Here is a 19805-nt window from a genome sequence, read left to right as displayed (position 1 = left end):
CTTGGTTACTGTTACAGGTTGTTGCTTTAGTCTCTCAATTACGATGCTCAGTTCTAATGTAACGTAATCTAACATGCAGGCATGTGGATCAGGGAAAAAAGGTAATTTAACGTAACCCATTAATTATTTCTGTTGAGTATGTTTTCCCCAAAGCTGGTAATTTTGGGCTGGAAAAAACAGCGGATGTTTCTGCTAATGATGAAATCATGGACTGATTTGAAATATGAGAATTGATTTTTTGAATTGCTGTTAATTTTGCAATTTAAGTTTTTCTTCAGATAGACGTTTGTGTTCAGAAATGAAGCGTTTCCAAAAGGCTTTTGTATTCTTTTCCAAGGGATGTTGTGGGCCTGGGTTTTTTTTTAAACTTTGTTGTGTTTTTAATAAGCCTTATCACACTTACAACATAAAGGGACTTGTAAAAACGTGGCTTTACAGAAGGTCTTCTGATTTAAGAGCTGTGTCAGAAAACCTAACTTCTGCATTTCCCGTAAGAAAATATACAATGTACAATATAAACAACATAAGAGCAAACTACCCTTTAAAACTGCACTGAGAGTTTGTGTTCTTTCTGTTTCTATTGCATTGGAAAGAAATTTCTAAAGAAGCAGCTTTTCAGCTACATGCAGCTGAAACATCAACAGCTTCAGCAGAAATACTGCAGGTCGTTAGGACAGACTGTGCCTCCAGTTTGAGAAAGAAGCATAGGTTTCTTGGCAGTTAGAAACTATTCTAAAATTCTCTTTTAAAAAACAAAAGCAAAAGCAGTGATCAGGTTTTTTGTTTTTTTTTTTTTTTTTTAATTAAAAAGTAAAGCAAAATAAGGGAAAAGGTTTTAATGCTGGGCAAGAAGAAAATAGTGCTACATCATTCTGAGCTTTGTTTTGTGTGTGCTTTTCGTGGGAGGGTGTTGAAATTAAACTGAAACACATCCATTGAAATGCTGCTGGTGTTCTTTATCCTTGCACAACTTTAAGCAAGCTGAGGTGCAGCCAAGCTATTGCAGGCTTCTAACGCTGCTATTTTTTTGTATATCAGCTAAGGGCAAAGTACAGCTGTGCACTGACTGTATTTGCTGATGCCAACTGCTCGCCTTGATTCCACCTTTCCATTGCTCATACTAAGGCTGTCAGCGTGCAGATGAAGCAGAACTGCAATGTGTTGCATTGGCCACGAGGTGGTGGAACCACAGAGCATTTGATGGAAGCTGCAGTATTTCCACAGCTTATTCATTTTACCTGTTTAAAATTGTTTCACCGTTGAGTTATTTTTATATGAGTTTATTTAAATGGATGCACTGTTCTGGAAAGCATACGTGGAGCTCTAAGCTTGCCTGTCACCCACTGTAACACTGGAAGGCATGGCAACTTGTTCATTTCTCTTAATGTACCATTCTTGAAGTATGCACAGAATGTAAATTGACCAGCACGGCTTTCAGAGATACTGAAAATCTGATGGAGAAAAAAGCGACCCTCTCTGGTTCCTCACTGGTTGCTGAGTCCTTTGTTTTCAGGGCTTGTTCTGCTGAGGCAGTGCTGTCAGATGTGGCATTCCCACCATGGCAATGTTAGGAAGAAGTGGAAAACATTTCCCACTCTTTCTCTCTTCAATTCAAAAAGAGAGAAACCTGCAGTAATAGAAGACCAACACATTCACGCTAGGTTTGAGGGATTTGCTTCTGTTCCTTGCAGAAAAAATCTGAAAAAGGAAGTAAATATGTTCAGAATAATCAAAATTTGGAGTAGTTGGCAAGTCAGTCACTTACTTGTTCCTCCTTAGGTTTTTGTTTAGTCCAGGTATGTTTTGCTTTGGAAGCTTTGCTAACGTCCCTTTGTAGTGCTGCCTGAAAAATCAGATACCATCCACTTCCTTTAACACGGGGTTCTGGCAGCTGAGATCACGGAGCCTTACAATTAATATCAGCAATCTTCCATTCGCAGCCAGAATTAAATGGATACCCGTGTGCGTTCCATGGAAGTTTTCACTGGGTAGATGAAAGTACGTGGATCTTCCTTAAAATCAAGAAAGGACTGCTGATAGAAGGAGGTACTCACAGCTAATTATTATTTCTTAGCAAAGTCTTAGGGAAGAAAGCTGACATAAATTGAAAAAAAAACAACCAAAAAACAATCAGGAATCACTCTGATAAGATGATCTGGAACTGTACAAAGCAGAAGCTCTCCTTTCAAGTTACAGAAGAAGACCTGTGGCCTCAATAACTGACTGCCTTGTCAGTAAATAAACATTAATTTAGGAATGCCAGGAATTCAGCTGCTGCAGCCTCCCTTCTGATGTGCTGCAGCCCTCTTTCTCACTACTGAATCTTCACAGTTCAGTGCCAAGAAAGCAAAGCTTATCACATGCTCTGTACATTTTTTTTCCTCCATGGCAACAGAGCACCAGAGTCTGTGTTAAACCAAAGGTGAAACACTACTGCAAAGAAAAATGGAACCAGGAGGTTAGAATACAACTTAAGCTGGAAGAGGCTGCTTCTGAGCTGCAAGGATAGAATACCACAACTCCCTGCAGTGACTGAATGGTGCAAACAGTAGGGCCAAGGCAAAAGGAGCGTATGCATTATCTCGGTTCTCCTGCCAGGAGCAGGTGCTAGATTTAGGCCTGGGTCAAGCAAACGTGCTAATGCAAGAATGAGAAAACTGTTCAAGGGCCTCCACTGCTGATTCTGCCACTCTATAGTAGAACTGGAGGACACCACTGTAAAAGCATGCAGTGACCTGTGCAAATACATGCCACATCATTTTGCTTTCTACTGTCACGTTTCCTCTTTCACTAAGAGACCCTCTCTCCTTTTCTATCAGAAACCACATCATCCTATACTGTAGAAATGAGTTTATAGCAGGGCTATTCCTGGAGATGGTTGGAATATTTCCAGCTTTCTGGTACAGAGTGGACCAGGTAGTGTTAATGCTCCAGGCTTGTGCAGGCTTGTTTTGCAAGTAAGATATGTTCTATTTTTTTGCTTGCTCAAGCGTACTTGGGAATGAATATGATCACAGAGTGCCCAAGCCTAGAGAAAATATTTGTTTTACTGCTCTGCCTTAATTGCAGTCATGTTCAAATCATCTCATTGAAATGATTCATCAGAAGGGAGAATTCTTCTTGGATTTTTTGCTAGGGCTTGTGTTTGTGTAATTATTGCGGTGACAAGATGTTCTGAGATTTCAAGGCATTCTACAGATCAACCATTTATCTGCAGAGTGATTTCTATTGCAGGACCAGTTTATATCCCTGTGGATGTGTGGAAGAGCATGCTTGTATACAAAACAGCTTCCTGCCTGGAAAGAGAACATAGCTGCTTCCCACAGATGGCCAAAGAACCACAATGGGAAGAGCCCACCAGTGAGCAGATGGCTTTGCTCCTTAGAGGCTCACATTCTCCCTGGTGAGGCGAAGCCCAGAAAGCAATTATGGGGTCAGACCCATCTTTTTATAGTGCCTAATTGAATTATCAACCGCCAATATAAATAGGCAAGCTCAAATTTCTTCCATTTTAGTCATGTTTTGGGAGAGGACTTCCATAACCATTATGGGATTATGGAAATAGCTGAAAACTGATCTGAATATTAAAACTCCTTCAAATACAGCAGTAACATAGTGAAAATGCTGACTGCTGACATAGCAGAAATGTTCTTCACGACAGTCTCTTCTAATGCATCCACTCTGATCTCTTCCTCACTGCTTCTCACAGCCTAGGAGAAATCTTGTCTTGAGCTCCACAGCAACATACAAAAACTTCTGCAAGTCATTCAGTAATTTGGAATCCCGGATACACAAGGACAGATCTTTTACAGAGATGGGATATCAGTGCTAAAAGTGACTAGGTACTATCCAAGGCAGCAAAAAGAGGGTGAAGAATTAATGCTGGATGACAAAGAGCAGCACAGTGGTCTGGTGAAGTTAAGTATGATCTCGTGGAAGGACACAGGTGACGTGTTGTCCTTCCTGTGTCTGTCCAGCAAAAAGCAACGGGAGCAAAACAAAGCCTTCTCTTGCCTATATTGGTTATATAGTTTGTTCTTATCTCCATTACATGTGTTTATAATCCATGAAGAATGCCAGTGAAAGGAGGTCATAAGACTAAATATAAATACAATTAAATTATATAATTAGTGATAATTTATCAGGCGTAGAAGAAAAAACAACTTGTTACTGTTTGGATAATTTGGGGTTTCTTCAGAATTAATACTGCTGGAGTTGTTGTAACTTCACCATGTTACAGAGTCTGGTTTTGATGTTTCATACTGCTGTTGTCAGTGCTTCGGTATCTCAGTGCTCTGTTTTTGCAAAGAAAACCAACCCTAAGAGCTTACTACTGAAAGGTGTTGAAACGACTGAATATCTCTCAGTTTAGGCACATGTGATGAAAAATGGAAAAAAGGGGGAAAATAATCATTCAGGATTTTTTTTTATTATTTTCTGAGATAAGTGGTATGAAAGGGATACAAAAACTGTATTGGGGGGAAAAAGTCTAAGGCATTTGTAGCCTTTCTTTGTACACAGTGTTAAATAAAATCTCCTGTATCTGTTCGTCAGGGTTCTTTGGGTCTTATTTAATCAAGAACCGGGCCTACATTAAACTCAGTGTGTGAATTGTGTTTGACTGAGATTGCCAAAGGTCTGGAAGTGACCACTCCTACTGCTTCCAAATTAGAGCTACTGCATGTTTTACAAGGTAAAAGCTGTACGACTTCAGTGAAATCTACAGGCTAGCAGAAGGCCATTGCTGAATTAAAGCAACTGCGATAGACATGAACAGCACGAAAGGCAGAGAAGTAGCTGGGCAAAATGCTGCGTTAGCAGGTATGTAATTAACATTATCAGGTATTTAATCCCTTTAATCCCTTACCAGGATTATTTACTGATGCAGCCAGCCTCACACCTCACAGCTTTCCATCACTGATATTTACTATGAAGTCAGCTTTGGCCTTGCTAAATATTGCATTAAATGAGCGTTTTGTAGCAATCGAGGTGCGAATTTAAAAGCGAATTTAAATCAGGTTCTCCCAAGGGAACTCGATGGGCGTTACTAACACTTCTTCCCCACTGTGGATCTGTATAATATAGCTTCGGATTTGCTTTCTTAGAGCTTCAATGTGGAATCCTTCTGTAAAATGGCTCTTGCTGACCTAGCAGACTTGCACTGCAGCAGATCAGGATACCCAGGGCTGCCTCCTGACCGGGCCTCTGCTCAGCCTGCCCTGCTGCCCTGCCTCAGCTCGCCCCTCACGCCCAGCCGCTCTCCCCCTTCACAAAGACCCGGGCTGAGCAGTGCCTCCATTTTCCAGAGGAACCCCTGCCAGCACGGCAAGATGGGGAACGACACCTTCATCGCAACCTGATCCCATAAACACGTAAGAAACGCTTTCCCTGTAAAGGTAACCAAGCTGTGTTGAGCACCGGGCAGCGAACGGCCGCTCCCTCAGGTGCCGCGCGGCAGAGCGCAGCCCGCCAATAGGAGCGCGCGCGGCGCCACGGCGCACGCGCCTCCTCGGCCCCGGGTTGGCTCCGGAGTGGGACGGCTGGCGCACGCGCAGTGCGGCGGCACCGCCCGCGAGGGGCGGGACGGGGCGAGGTGGGGGGGGGGCTCCCTGCCGTCCGCGCGCGCCCCTCCGCGCCCCCTCCGCCTCCCGCCGGCGGCGCGCGCGGCCCGGCCCGGCCCGGCCCCGTCCCCTCACGTCGGGCCGCGCCGCGAAGACGCGGGAAGGAGGAGGAGGAGGAGGAGGAGGAGGAGGCGGCTGCCCGGTAAGCGCCGAGCGCCGGCCCCGACCCCCGAGGGTCCCCTCTCAGGGCCGCGAAGGCCCCGCAGGCCGTGCCCCGGGCTCCTCCCCCCGCCTCGCCCTCAGGGGCCTCGCCGTCCGGCGGCCGTTCCGTGCCCGGGGGCGGCCTGAAGGAACGGCGGGGCGGCGCGGCCGCGCTGAGGGACCGGAGCCGGATTGTGGGGCGGGGGTGAGAGCTGCGTTCCGACGTTCTGTTCCCGTGTGCGGAGCGCTGCTGCCGGTGCGCAGCGGGCGTTGCTGCCGCTGCCCGGCGTTACCCGGGCTGGGGAAAGGGATCCTGGAGCTGCGCCGCAGTGACAGCGCAGAGCGGCTCTGAGGGCGGCAGCGCAGCAGCGACGGTCGATCCGCTCCGTGCCAGGAGCCACAAGCGGTGCTTGTGGAGCGGCAGATGTGTTTCGAGTTGTTGTTCCTCTGCGTGAAAAAGTGCCGTGCGCTCCGGCTGAGGACGCGGCCAGAGAGAGCTCTGCTCGCCCTAAAGGCAAACACAGCCCTGTGCTTCCTGCACAGCCCTGCTCGGCGTGGACTTCGGCTGCCTGAGGTGGAACTGAGGCAGGAACGCTCTGTGAGCCCTGCTGGAGCTCAGTAGTATATAATGCCTCCTCCAGCCCTCCTCCAGGTTGCTGTTAAGTGGTAGCTAACAAAAATGCAAAGAATGGTTTTCTTCTCCACAAGAAAAGTCAGGCTCTGACACAGCCTGCCCATGGGGTGCTGGGGTTGCTGACCCCACAGGTGCTGGGGAACAGGGCAGGTATCACACCGAGTGATGTGGCCTGAGTGGTTCCAGGGCTGGGAACAGATAGTCTTTTAGCATAATGATCTGAAAAAGTGAGATGGGAATGCGTTGTGTGATGGTATCACTACGTTTTCAGCTGATGGAAAAGTCAGCTCCTAGGCCCCTGGGCTGTGTGGAGTAAGGAAAGAAAGAATCTGCATTTTTTTTTCAGTTGTTTTCTTGTTGCTGAAACGCCATGTCTGATTTCTTTACTCAATACAGGACGTGGCTGTGGAGAACAAAGCATCTGAGATGTTTTTAATTCATTCTCCTATTTCTGTCAAATACAGTGCTGTGTAATTAAACCCCGAAGCCCATATTTCCCAGTCCTTTTGTCTGCTTGGAGCAGCTCGTTGATGGGACTTTTGTCGTGGACGTTGATAGTAATCTGTGGTTTTATTGACTTTAGCTCTATGAAGCACTGCTTCATTACAGTGTGACAGTGGCAGAACGTCACAGCGGCACCTCCAGATCTCCAGGACTGTGCTTGTGGTGTATTGAAGCTGGGTGAAGTTTCACCTTCCCTTCTATCTGAAGGCAGTAGAGTCCTGTGGCATTTAGGCACACTGGGCCTGTCCTTAGGAGTCCCTCCAAGAAACCTGGGGCGTTAGGCTGGGCCTGGCTGCCTGCTGCACGTCCTCAGTGCAGTGCTGGCACCAGCACTTCTGTCCTCAGTGGACGATGATCTCTGGGCTGTTATAACTTTCATTGCACTGAGTAATAGATGAGGTAGCATAAACGAGGTGTGAGTAAATGCATGCTTCCAGGTAGCACGGTGTAGGGAAGTGAGTTTATGCTGTTTTTGTTCCAGTACAAAAGAAGAGACGGAGCGAGCGCTGGGAATTTCTAAAGGGATCTTTCACAGACATACTTCAGAAGTTCCTTTTTTTGTTCTTTCTCCTTGATCTTGTAATGTTAGAGCCTGTCTTGCCGACCAGGATCCAGTTCTAGGAACTTGTAATGCTGTTAGCGTGACCGAATCTCCATGGCGCAGTGGGAAAAGCAGCATCACAAATGTTATGCTTGTACTTCCTGACTTCAGAAATCACCCCATTTGATCTTATTTTTAGTCCTCTTACTGAAAAAGGGAAAATAAGCAGGCCTTAGAGGCTCAGTTATAAGCTTGGATGTGGCCTGAAGTGACAACTCACAGGGAGTGCACTTCTTGTTTCTTTTGAGCTTACTCCAGCTGAAACGATCAGAGCAACCCAGCCTCTGGAACACTTAGCAGCTTAGTGCAGCCGGAGAGTGATCATAGGATCCCATCTCTCTTCAGATAAATAATTCATTGTTCACATGCTCATGGACATGCATGGTTTTCTTCGGGAACGGAAGCTTCTGTAAGGGCGCTGGGACTTTTGATCTTCATTATTGTAAGTAAACGGCTCCTGATAATTTTGCAAAGAACAGACAAATACATGGCAGAACTGGGAGTAACAAAAAGAGGAAATCACAAGTAAATGGTGAAGGTAGGTGAAAAGAGACCTCTTAAAGGAGGGGAAAAAAAAAAAGGTGAATAAAGGTAGTACTGAAGTACTCAGGTGATGTATTTGATGACATCAGCCTGAAAGTAATGCTATGATTTGTCTTCATTTTGGCCATTTAGCCCACGTGGGGTGCTTCTTTGCACACATGCAGTGCATGGCCCAATGGGATGTGTATTTGGGATGTGGACAGCTTGACCAGGAATCTGCCTTCCTTCCAGTTCTCCCTCAAACTTCATGTTCTTCTTAACCCGTTTCTGTGTGTGTGTTCTTAATTAAAAGCACTCGCAGTAGTTCTGGCAGACAGAGCCTTCCTGAACATTCAGCTCTGGAATGATTTGCAGTGTGAGACTGCGCTGGGTTCTCCTGCAGCAGTGCATTCCCTGTGAGGTGCTGCAGCCCTGGGGCTGACAGGGACACAGCCGGAGGAGCGATCTGTTACAGCTTGGCTCTCTCCAGTTAGCCATGAGAGGCTCCATAGTATCCCCAGCAATTCTGTGTGACTCAAATGCATATCTGCAGGCTCACATTCAGGCAGGTAAATGTCGCTGGTGCTAGCATGGTGTTTAGGAAGGATTTGCATGCAGTTCTGTCTCATCTCTGTCTGCTAAGCCTGAAGGTTTTAAAACCAAGTCATGAGTGTGCAGTTGTCAGGTTTCAGAGACAAGGAGAAGGTGGCTCAGAGCACAGGGCTCATAGCCAGACAGAACTGACCTTCAGCCCTGCTAGCAGCCTCTGTGTTCTGTCTTCGGATTGCTCACAGAGCTCATGGGTTTCCTCATCCAGTTGATGTGACCCCACATAGTGGTGGTGGGGCAGCAGCATGGGGCTGCTCCCAGCAGGGTGGCAGCTGTGCCATGTGGTCTCGCTCTGAGCTCGGGCTGGTGTGGAGCAGTGCCCCACGGGGGGAGCCTTCCTCTCATTCCCAGTTCCGTGGCCTGCTGCTCTGCGTAATGCCTGGTAATTATAAGGTGAGTCAGATCAACCCTGATCTGATGAAAAAAACTAACTCATCAGAAAACGAGCTACGATCTCTAGCTTACGAACTGAAACGAGGGAGAGGACAGAGGAAGGGGTGGGACTGTCTCTTTTGGTGGCAGGGTACAATTAAATGATTTTCACAACCGGATTAAGCAATCCCCAGAAGGCATTTCCCTCCCCCAGCCCCAGCAGGACTGGTTTACAGATGGGCTATTCACACCCATGCCGTTTGCTCGGCCCAGCTGTGACCAGAACCCGGACATCCCCTGCTGGAAATCCAGGTGTGAACCCTGGGGCTGGGATGGCTTCAGGTGGTGCGGCCCTTCAGGAATGCTGCCGGGCCAGGTCAGCGATGGAATGGGCATGGTGAGCACCCTGCTGTCTCTCAGCAGCAGCAGTGCAGGCAGCATTAGTCCTCAAGTTGAGGATGCATGAATCAGCAGCTGATAAGAACAGATTGATAGTTGGGACCGAGCTGCAAACAGGAAGCAGGCGTTGGGGATTTTGCACAAATCGATGATCTGATAGAGTATTTTGGATGAATGTTTGATTTGGGCGAATTTATTCACTTTCAGGTTTGGCCTGTGCTGGAAAGCACTGCTCTGGCTCCTCAGGCAGCGCAATGCTTGTCTATTAGTGTTCTCTGTCCCCCTTCTTCTAATGGGAGCCAGCATACCGACCTCATTCCTCTCCCTGTTGGTCTCATGCTGCTACAGGCTTAGTGCAGCTGCTGGTAGCAGAGTTCAGCTGGCAGAGGTGAGTGGAGACAGGGGAAAGGCCACTGTTGCACTCTGTCCTGGGTATAGGAGTGCCATGAGGTGTTACTGCTGAGCTGAAAGGGAAGGAAGCTGTCGTGCCAAGTTCCCTGCTCTTCAGATAGCATGTTGCTCTTTGTGCAAGTGCTTCCTTGGCTGCAGAAGGAGAATCTCCACAGGGCAACCTAAGTGTGGGTTAAATAATAGAATATGTGCTTAAGGTTACGTGATTCTAAATACACCTTTGTAGCTGGAGGGTGATTGGCTTGTGCAATAACAGTTATTTCAGAGCTCCCTGAAATAGCTGGTAGGTGACGATGGGATCACAGGGTTACCTACCACCTATCACTTGCTGATTGCAGTTTAAGGCAGCCAGTCCTCTGGCCAGGAAATGTGTAGTGTAATAATTTTGCTTTTATTTTTAACTCAGAAAGCCTGCAGTGCCGAAACAGTGCTTCTGTTCTAATGCAGTGCTAACCTGAGAGCTTTGTAGAGAAGATGGATGCTTCTGCCAAGTCTGCTTAAACCTTTTAAGTCTGACAGAGAGTTGTAATGACAATCCAGGAAATAGGTCTGTACTGTATCTGTATGTGTGTAGTTTAAAGTTTGGATGCAAGTGTGAATTTTACTACGAGGTGCGGAATGGAGGAGAGAAGGCTGAGGGGTGACCACATCGCTCTCTGTAACACCCTGAAAGGAGGTGGTGGTGAGGTGGGGATCAGCCTCTGCTCCTGGGGAACAGCAATAGGATGAGAAGTGACGGTGTCATGGTGCACAGGATGGGTTCAGGTCGGATTTTGGCAACAGTTTCTTCTCTGAGAGAGCAGTGATGCACTGGCGCAGCTGCCCAGGGGCTGCTGGGGTCACTGTCCCTGGGGCCGTTGTTCTGCTCTGCAGAGCTGCCAGAAGAGCTTCCCCAGGTGCTGCTCACAGTCTGTGCTGGGAAGGGCAGCGGAGCCCGTCTGATGGATGCTTGTTTTCTTCTGTCCTCAGCAGTGGTTTGAAATAACGTCTGTTTAAGGTAGGAGCTTGGAAACAAGGCGTTATTTAATTTTGTTATGAAAAGGCTTTTTTAGAGCACGGCCTGTTAGTTAGGAGCTCTGAGCTGCTCTTGTCACTTGTCTGGAATGCGAAGCATTGCAACGGGTGCACGTTGCTCACAGCACTTACAGCTCTGCAGCTTTCTCCAAACAAGGAGCAGAGGAATGGAGGTGCACAACGGCCTCTTCTCACCCACAGCTCTCTTCTTTCTTCCTTTGGTTTCAAAAGAAAAATAGCAATATCAGTACTGCCTTAACAGCACTGCTCATTTGTCTCACTGGAACTTGGCTTTGGCTGTCGGCCTTTCAGTGCAGCGGTGGTGGTTTGCAGGCAGCCCCGCTCTGCCCACTCTGTGCCATTTGGGCTCCCATGGGCTGTTCATCACCTTCCCCAGGAGATGTCCTGTAGAAGCTGTGAAGTGCCTTTGATCTCATGTTTGCCCCTCGCTGGGGCTCCTTTGAGTCCAAATGCAGCCCTTAGGTTGGGGCTGGGGAACAGCACGTACCAGCTGATGTGTGGGTGGGCAGGAGAGATGGATTTGCTGAGCTCCGCGTTTGCTTTATGGTTTTGTGTTACTTTCTCAGTAATTCCTGGAATTGCTTTTACTTTTTTTGACTTCTCCAGAATGCTGCAAATCAAAGCACTGAAGTCACACTGAGCAGTGTTGATCTGTTCAGAACATGCCTCCATCTGACTGCTGTGCTGTGCAGCTTTGTGGGCTGGGGGTGTGAGCAGTGCATGCTATGTGTCTCTGCCCTGGTAGCTTATTTCATGTTCCAGACGTGGAGTTGGTGGTAGTTATGCTCTCTTGCCTGCAGAGACTTGAAGACATTCTGATGCGTCTTTTACAGGAGGCTGGAGGGGTTGTATTGCATAATCTTTCCTTTGCTTTTCCGCCTTTTGAGACTGTCTTTGTGGCCTAAAAATGTCGTTCCCTGCTTGTTTGGGCAGAAGTCATCAGCCTGCATACATCAAATCCAAGGAATTTGTACACAGAGAGTGAGCGTACCGAGTGCAGGGCTCGGTTTGAAGATAGCCATTTCCTTCTGCATTCTGGACATCTGCTTTGTTCATCAGCGCTTCCAAAAAGGCTGTGTCCTCAGATGTGAGGGATCACATCTCTTTTAAGTAACTCTTGAGAGGCATTCTGATACTATTTACCACATTTTATTGGAAAACGTTAATAGGTGAAACAACGTACTCCTCCATGAGGTATCTTCAGCAAGCAGCAGACAGCTGGTGCCTTGTTTGCTGCTGGATGCCCTCTTGCCTTACAGGCTCAGGAAACTGCTTTGTGTTCCTCTTACCTCTGTGACAGCAAGATTTGCATAAAGAAGCATATGAAGAAAGGTAAGAAATCACCCCAGCACTCAGGTCTCTAAAAGCTGTAGGTACATACAGGGGCAGCCCTGTGAGCGCTGCCTACCACCAGGCTGGGTGCATCAGCCCAGGAGCCTCAGGAGCAGCGCCGTGCTATTGGGCAGGGAGCTCTCAAATTATTATTTATGGTGCCGTGTTTGCAGCTGCACGAAGCACCGGGTTGGTGCCACACACTGCCAGAGCTGCATCCCGGCTGGATCTGCCTTTGTGTCCTGTGCCATGTGTGCTGCTGAGAGAGAGAGCTCTGGAATGGGATACAGGTTGGAGGCAGCGCTTGCATTGCATGTCAGGAATGTGGTCTTTCTATCTGATAGCTGGGGCTCGTTCGGGCATTTTTCCATCCTGATTAATGCTATAATTGATACTGTAATGCTGGCGTTAACCAAATGGCTGCAGTAACGCTTCGTGCCCTGCTGGTGGGTCGGTGTTCTGTTGGTGTGTGCTGGGGGCACTCCCAGGAGCAGCTCAGGGGGTTGCAGGCTGTGTTCTGCTGTTTGTGCTGAGCTCCTCTCTGCTCTTTGCTTTGGGTTTTCTGAGGTAGGAGGGAGTGTGTCAGGGAGGGAAGGCTTTGGTAACACTTCTTTCTCCCTGGGGTAAGTTATGAACTGCAGTCCTGTATGGAATGTTTGCTCTTTAAAACCATGATGAAATGTTATTTTAGCTCTTACCTAAATTACATCGTGTTGCACGTTAAGCTCACGCAGATTACTTTATTTTCATTTATTGAAATCACTGCTGTTGAAGTGAACGTTGCAAGAATAGTTTTATTGTTTCCTCAGTGTGCTATGGGTCACTTTTTATGTAATCAGTAGGACATTACAATCATTTGTAATGGAGCCAGCTTTGCACCATTTTCTCTTCACACTCACTGTCCTCTTTGTTCTTTTCAGTTCTTCTTTTCAGTGGAGTAAGATCAAAAGCACGTGGAAGCGTTTGACTCACAAACATGGAAAAGGCAAGAAGCGTGAGCATGGCAGCGTGGTCCTGCCTCTAAACATCACCTTGTGGGGAGGTGTTGGTGTACAGCAAGCGCTTCGCCTTCACGGGGCTTCCCTGGCAGGGGCTTTTCTGGTTTGGGCTTTGTTGTGTTTTTCTTAGGAGTGTCCCATTTCAGATGATCCCTCGGTGATGTGTTGCTCTGCGCGGGTGTTCTGGTTCCTGGTAGCAGCATGGCAGCACTGCTGCATTGCTGACATTCTGATGGGGGAAACTGCAGCAGTGGACAAAGTTTTCTGTGTCTGTTCGTGCCAGAGTTCAAGAGTCTGGAAGCTATAAACAAATATTTTCAGTGTCTTAAAATGAGACTTTGTATTAATGGCGCTGAGGGATCTGAAGATGTAAAGCTTTGGGAGTTTTACTGACTTTGAGGGAGGTCAGAGTTGGAATCTGCTTGTGTGCAGAAGTGGTGTTGGGCTGGAGGAGTGCGTGCTCGATGTTCAGTGTCACTTTGGTAGTGTAACACATTGCTTCTGATTCCCGTGCTTGTGTGTGGCACTTCTCATGCACTCGGTTGCCCATCTGCTTTTTGTGCCTCCGAAGCTTTTTGCTTTGGAAGAGATGGGGAGAACTCAATGGGCTTTGTGTTTCTAACTAGCTGTGGGATATTGAGCTCAGGTAGAGCAGAGCACTCGCTCCATCCAGCCTGGGAGGTTGAAAGGGGAGCGAGGGTGTTCTCTCCTCCTGCTCCATTCTCTGTCTACTGGCTCAGGCAGGATGAGGAAGGCAGCTGCCAGCTGTCCTGCTTCAGCAAGAGAGAGGATGAGCACGACGTGTCTGGTCCTTCTTGTGTCCCTGCACCAAGTTGTCAGCTCTTCTGCCTTTCCTATGGCTTTCTGCTGGAATTGGCAGTGCGGCTGTCTGCTGCAGCTGCTCCACGTTTGTGCAAAGTCAGCTTGGTTTTTCGTGGCTGGGCCACAGGTCTGACAGCTGTCTGCTGTTGGAGGGAGCTGGAAGGCGAGAAGGTGCTCAGGCATCCCATGGCAGGGCTGCTGGGTTACTTCTTGGAGGCAGTCATCATAATCATGTGACAGTATGAAACCTTACATTCAAGACACTTGAAATCCCACATCTTTATTAACATGGCTTTTAATAATAACTAGTTTCAAGGGATAAGGATTTTTCATCTTCTCTGACTTGTTATATAAGCCCATTTTCTCTGCAACTGCTGATACTCTTCAGTACTTCAGTTACCAAGCTAATCTTTTCTCAGATCCACTGTTGTTGGGAGTCAGCCTGTTGCCTTCGTGCTCCCACGGTATTTTCTTTCCCACAGTCAGAACTAAAGAACGCTGCAGCCCTAATAAGCCTTTCTTTTGCTAGCTAACAAGCAAACTCAGTAACATGGGTCACTTCTAGAGTATCTTTGGTTCAGAGCCATTTGTGGAAAGGCAACTGGAAAAAATAAATCTTGGAGCGGAGCTGTAGGAACTCGTGGTAAAAAAAAATAAAATCCTTTTTATAAAAGCATAAAACCTGTAGGTCAGTTCCATATATATGCTGTTTGGCTCTGGTTTGTGGTTCTTAGTGCTGTTCTGGACTTCCGCTCTTAAATAGAGTGTTACAAAAATACGCTGTGTTTCGTTTGTATTTCGTGCTGAAGACTTCTTTCTGTTTGCAGATTTGTTTGTAAATGCATCATAAACAGACAGCCCAGAATGAAGAAAGCAAGCAGGAGTGTTGGCTCAGTGCCCAAAGTGCCTGGAGTAAATAAGACTCAAACAACTGAAAAAACCAAACCGGAGAGCGGCTCCTCACTGTCTGCAGTAACAAAACTCTCCAAACCCGGGACATCAGCATCCCTTTTGAAGGTAACAGCTACTACAACTTTCTGACTATTTCAGTATTTGACAAGAAAGCTTTAGAAGTGAAGTATTTTACAACACGTTTTCAGTGCAACTAGATGTTTGTTACATGGGGAACTGAAGGGAGTTGAGGTGGTTATACAGCACTGGGCAGAGTGAAGGGTCTTGTGTGGTGTTCGTGCTGCATTTTCACACTGCAGTTTGTGGTGGGATGGAAGGCAGTATACTTTGCAGAACTCGGTTGTTCTGCAAAGGAGTGAGGTGAAAGTTGCACAGGAATGAGTGTTATTAGTAGTGTCGTGTTATGCTTGAATGGTGTGTCAGTGACTGATGGGATTTGAAGAAAGCTATGCACCATTCTGAAACAAGAACTAATGAGGTAGCTGACATGAGAAACTTTTTGACATTGGTGATCCGTGTCAGGTCAGCGCAGCTGCATTCTACTGGCTGTTCTGACCTTTCCTTTGTGTGAACTATTGCTTGAGCTGAACATGCACAAGTTGATTCTTGCTCCTAAAACAAGTTCAAAGGTAGAGGTTCTCTCGTATGTTACTGGATTTAGGATCATAGGCTTTTCAACAACCAAGAAATAGGACTTAGCAAGTTGTGCTGGTGCAGAATTTGTGGCCTGAGATCACATCGGGGCTGGAGTGATGTTCTGAGTCTGCCTGCTCTGCCTCCCTGTGCTGGTGGAGACGTGGCTGGGCTCCCCTCCTGCTGCCTGTCTGCAGCCCAGTGTGCGGAGCTTTAGCATTTCTGCAGCTGCCCTGGAGCAGAGGAGCATGCTGAGAATAAGGGCTGGTGTGTGCAGCTGGGACCTGTATCTGTGCTGCCTAGGCAGCCAGATAGGCTGTATACGTAGCTGGCAAGATGTAGAATTAAGAAATTGTAGTAGTTGAAGCTGTTTGTAATAACTTTGCAGATTTGCCAAAGTCTGTCTTTCACTCTTTTTTCTCTGTTATGGAATAACAGTTACTACTTTTGCACTGAACTGCCAAGCTGGCTTTCCCGTAGATTTTTCTCCCCCTGTGCCCCTTCTACTCCCACCGCTCCATTTTCTTAACTTGATATAATCTTTTGATGATTGTTGACACTTCTCATTTTGCATTTTTAGAAACCTCTCAAAGAACAGAGAAACAAAACCCCTTTGTAGTTTACTGATCAAGTTTCTGAGGCGATACCTCTCAGTGAGGTAAAGGAGGAGGATGATCTAACACTGAAGAAATCTGACCCAGTCTGCTTTCACAATTTTACTTCTTACTTTAGTAACACTTCTGGCTATGTTTGGGTGTTGGATTAGAATTTGACAATCGTCTGTTTGAGGTACAATGAAAAATTTCCCTATAATTACTGTGATTTATCTCAGCTTTATGTTACAGCCAGGCTTATTCATGCAGTTGGGTGTCTCCTCCTTGTCAAGCTGCTGCTTTGCCAGCTGTGTGACTTAATGACTTTTGCTTATTTAGTTTTCTCTGAGTGTTCCATACTCAAACAAAAAGTTAGTAGCTTTTATTTTTGGACTTAAGGTCGCTGTCAAATCACCTGTATAATTTCTGACTTGAAAGAAATGCCAGCAATTTATTTTGTGTGGTTCTGTATTTGATCTTATCAATTAAGCTTTTGGCATATTGCTTTCCTTAAAGTAGTTTCTAGAATCTGCTCTTAGACGTACATTTGTGTGCATTTGGTAAGTTTCATCTAATATTCCTTGAAAACAAAACATGGCTGGCATGAGATTTGATTGCAACAGCCTACTGACTTATGCAGTCCTCAAAATAAGTGTGCATTTAGATACAAACACCTTTGTGTTGGTTGTTGAACAAAAGGCGGGTATTAAGGAATAGAAATGCACAGGCACATTGCTTAATCAGTAGTGCGGGTGAAAATGGCTTTCTAATTCTAGTACATTTTTTTCTATCTCCTTCATGACACAGCTGTAGGGTGGTGCTGTGCTTTGGGTGAGAGGTGGGGGGTCTTTAACCACGCATCGTTCTGTGGTTTTGTCTTGTTCAAAGTGTTTAGACAGTGAGTGCAGGAAGAAAATGGGAGACCCCCCCCTTCAGTGCAGCTGGATGCTGTTTCTGTCTGCTGCAGGATGCCTGTGTGACACTGACCAACTCTTTCAGAAACTCTTTCAGGTGACCTTTCTCATAAGATTTTGGTTCCCACTGCACTCAGGACTTTTGTAAACATCCACCACTTTCCCACCTGCACACACACGTTATTACAACAGACAGCTAACAGCCACCCACCTCTACTTTCTAATCTGTCAAAAAATATTTTGTGCAAACAGCATTGTGTTCTTTTTTTAAAGATAAGCATTTTTTGACTTCTTTAGCCAATGAGCTTTCAGTCCTGTTAACAATCACAGCTGTAATTAGGCAGCAGCTGCACTTGATGCAAATGAATTGCAGAAATCCAGTGTCCCTGAAAAGTCAGAGTGGGCCCTAACATTTGAAAATCAAAACTTAGAAAGTATCTTCAGGATTCCTGTGTCTGGGCTTCAGCAATCTGTTTGCAAAATGCAGTAACTTAATTACAGATTGTTGTGAAGTTTAGTATTTGAAGTACTTCAGTGCAGCAACAGTGAGCATCAAAGAAAATCCCACGTAGGAATAATTATGTAGATAGATAAAAAAAGGATTTGAATGAGGTGCAGTAAGTAGGATATGCATGTTGGGAAACTAATGTGAAATGAGTTATAGAGGCAATCGTTCAGGTTTCATTGCACTGAAAGAAATAAAGTTGCGGGGGAAAATGGAATGTCAGTTGTATTGCATTGGCACTTCAATTATTTGGTTTTCTAATCTTTTAGTTTTTGAAGAAGGGCTTTTTTTGCTAAGCAGGGATGCAACATTTCCAGTAAATGGGAGAAACTTTTTCCTTGAGGAAACTGTTAATTTCAGTTCCAATAAAAATACATACTGTAAAAATAGTTTGATTTTTCAAGTCAAGAGTGGTTGCTATTAGGGAGCATTTAGAAGAGAGCTGCTGGTTTGTAATTTTTCCAAAGCTTTGCTAAATAGTTTTTCCTGCCAATAGTGTAGTGTTACAGTTTCTCTAAACTGTTTACTAATTGGCTGCAGAGGAGGCAGTGCCTTCCAACCTACCCTGGAAATAGTGCATGGGTAAGTGAGAGGGAGAAGGGCTGGCTGAAATTCCTTTGTTCAGCAAAGGGCTGGAGATGACTAATGTCAGAAAGCCTGCATTTAATGTAGTTCTCTTTCTTCAAGCTGAGTCACGTCTTGACCTATTTGGCTTGATAACATGTGCTACAAGTGTTTGAAAGCTTAATCTAATTTCTCTGCTCTCTTAGCGAGGTACAAATGCCAAGAGCTAATTGTCTGACTGATGTCAGACTCGGTAGAATCACTGTTATCAATGTTGCTAGCTGTTGTCAAATTCTCAGCTGCAAAAAGAAACTTTGTAATAGAGCGAGATGGAGCACTGGTTTTAACTAGGCATGTATAAATTCATTCTCAATGTATGCAATGGTTGTGTCTGGCTAACACTGTACCATGGATATGTATGTGATAGAGAGGTTACAAATCTGCAGAATTTTAAGTCCTGATGCAGAGCTCCTGGCTGGGACCTTTTAGCAGGAATGCTAGTTGAGACTTCTAATGTGTTATCTAATTGAGTAATACAATTACTCAGGGAACGCTGTTAACCTTTGAAATTTAATTTTTGGGCCTTATAATAGGAAGAATGTTTAGCCTATTATGATTGTTTCTCCATTTGACAAATTGCATTTTAAAGAGTGGTGCTGTCTGCCAATTCGTACTTGGGTACTTGGTATTTTTAGATGTTGCTTTACTCTGGAAGATGGATTCTCTATTTGGGAATCTGGCTCTTGAGGTCCTTGTGCTTACTCTTGTCACGTTCCAGGCTGCTGCTGTGTCTAACAGTCGCTTCAGGAATGATTTTAAGAGGTCAGACAAAAAGTACATGAAACAAATGTCCTGTCTCTGAGAGTGCCTACGAAGGGGCATGAAAACAAGACAGGGATATATGGTGAGGGTGGTTTTTTTCCCCCTTCTTGCTACTGTCTCTAGTGGTTTGTGGCTTAGCATTTTGAGCTAGAAATGGTATTTTATTTGTCTTGGATTGATTTTTTATTGCTGTTAGCTTTCATTTTTGTTGAGAATTTGTCCAACAGAAAATGCTTGATCGTGTTCTCTTGAAGAACATTAGGCAGACTTCCTAGTATTTGTTGGTTTAATTTTATACCTGGGGAACCTTTCTGTCGGAATTGAGAAAAATTACACTTCACTTTATTTCTTCACTGTAATTTCTTTTTTTTACACTTCCCTGTGATTTCTTCTTTTTGTTTTTATTTCTCCACTTTAGGTATTGAAATGTTGATTATTTCCTCTCTCTTGGGAGGGAAGGGACTTGGTTTCTATGGTCAGTTGTGTGTAAGTAGTTGAAGTTCAGTTTCAGCTCACCTGCTCTGCATGCTGCAGTGCAGTTAGTCTTCAGCATACCTGCGCAGACATAAGACTGGTCAAATGTGTACTTGTTAAACTGATGGAATCCTTCACAGAAGAAATGTTGGCTATGCAAACTTGTCAGCCAGCTGTCTGTAAGCTGCATCTTACCTTTCTTTCAGACTAAGAGCAATGATGACCTCTTAGCAGGGATGGCCAGTGGCGGTGGAGTGACAATGACCAACGGTGTCAAGGCAAAGAAGAGCACGTGTGCACCAACAGTGTCTTCAGCTACAGGGACAACCATGAATACTATGGAAAATAAACCTAAAACTGTTGCAGGTAGATAGATATACTGGTTCT

At 45.7% G+C, this 19805-nt stretch overlaps 1 protein-coding gene across 2 annotated transcripts in view; it reads left to right on the top strand.

The window, feature by feature from the left end:
• Positions 1 to 5346: 5346 nt before the first annotated feature.
• Positions 5347 to 19805, top strand: part of SPECC1L (sperm antigen with calponin homology and coiled-coil domains 1 like) — a gene marked incomplete at both ends in the record, with an annotated part of 51492 nt that continues 37033 nt past the window's right edge. The window contains 3 exons of one of the 2 annotated variants that reach the window (XM_079543720.1): positions 5347 to 5372; positions 14829 to 15018; positions 19625 to 19784. In XM_079543720.1, coding sequence (XP_079399846.1) covers positions 14866 to 15018; positions 19625 to 19784 — 313 coding nt within the window. Of the gene's footprint in view, positions 5373 to 14828; positions 15019 to 19624; positions 19785 to 19805 lie in introns of those variants that run through there. The other variant, XM_079543719.1, reaches the window with a different exon arrangement.

This window comes from Tetrao urogallus (genome assembly GCF_951394365.1).
Source record: "Tetrao urogallus genome assembly, chromosome: 17".
Taxonomy (NCBI): Eukaryota; Metazoa; Chordata; class Aves; order Galliformes; family Phasianidae; genus Tetrao; species Tetrao urogallus.
Note: the sequence above shows the minus strand (reverse complement) of the source record. Positions and strands in the feature narration are given on the sequence as shown.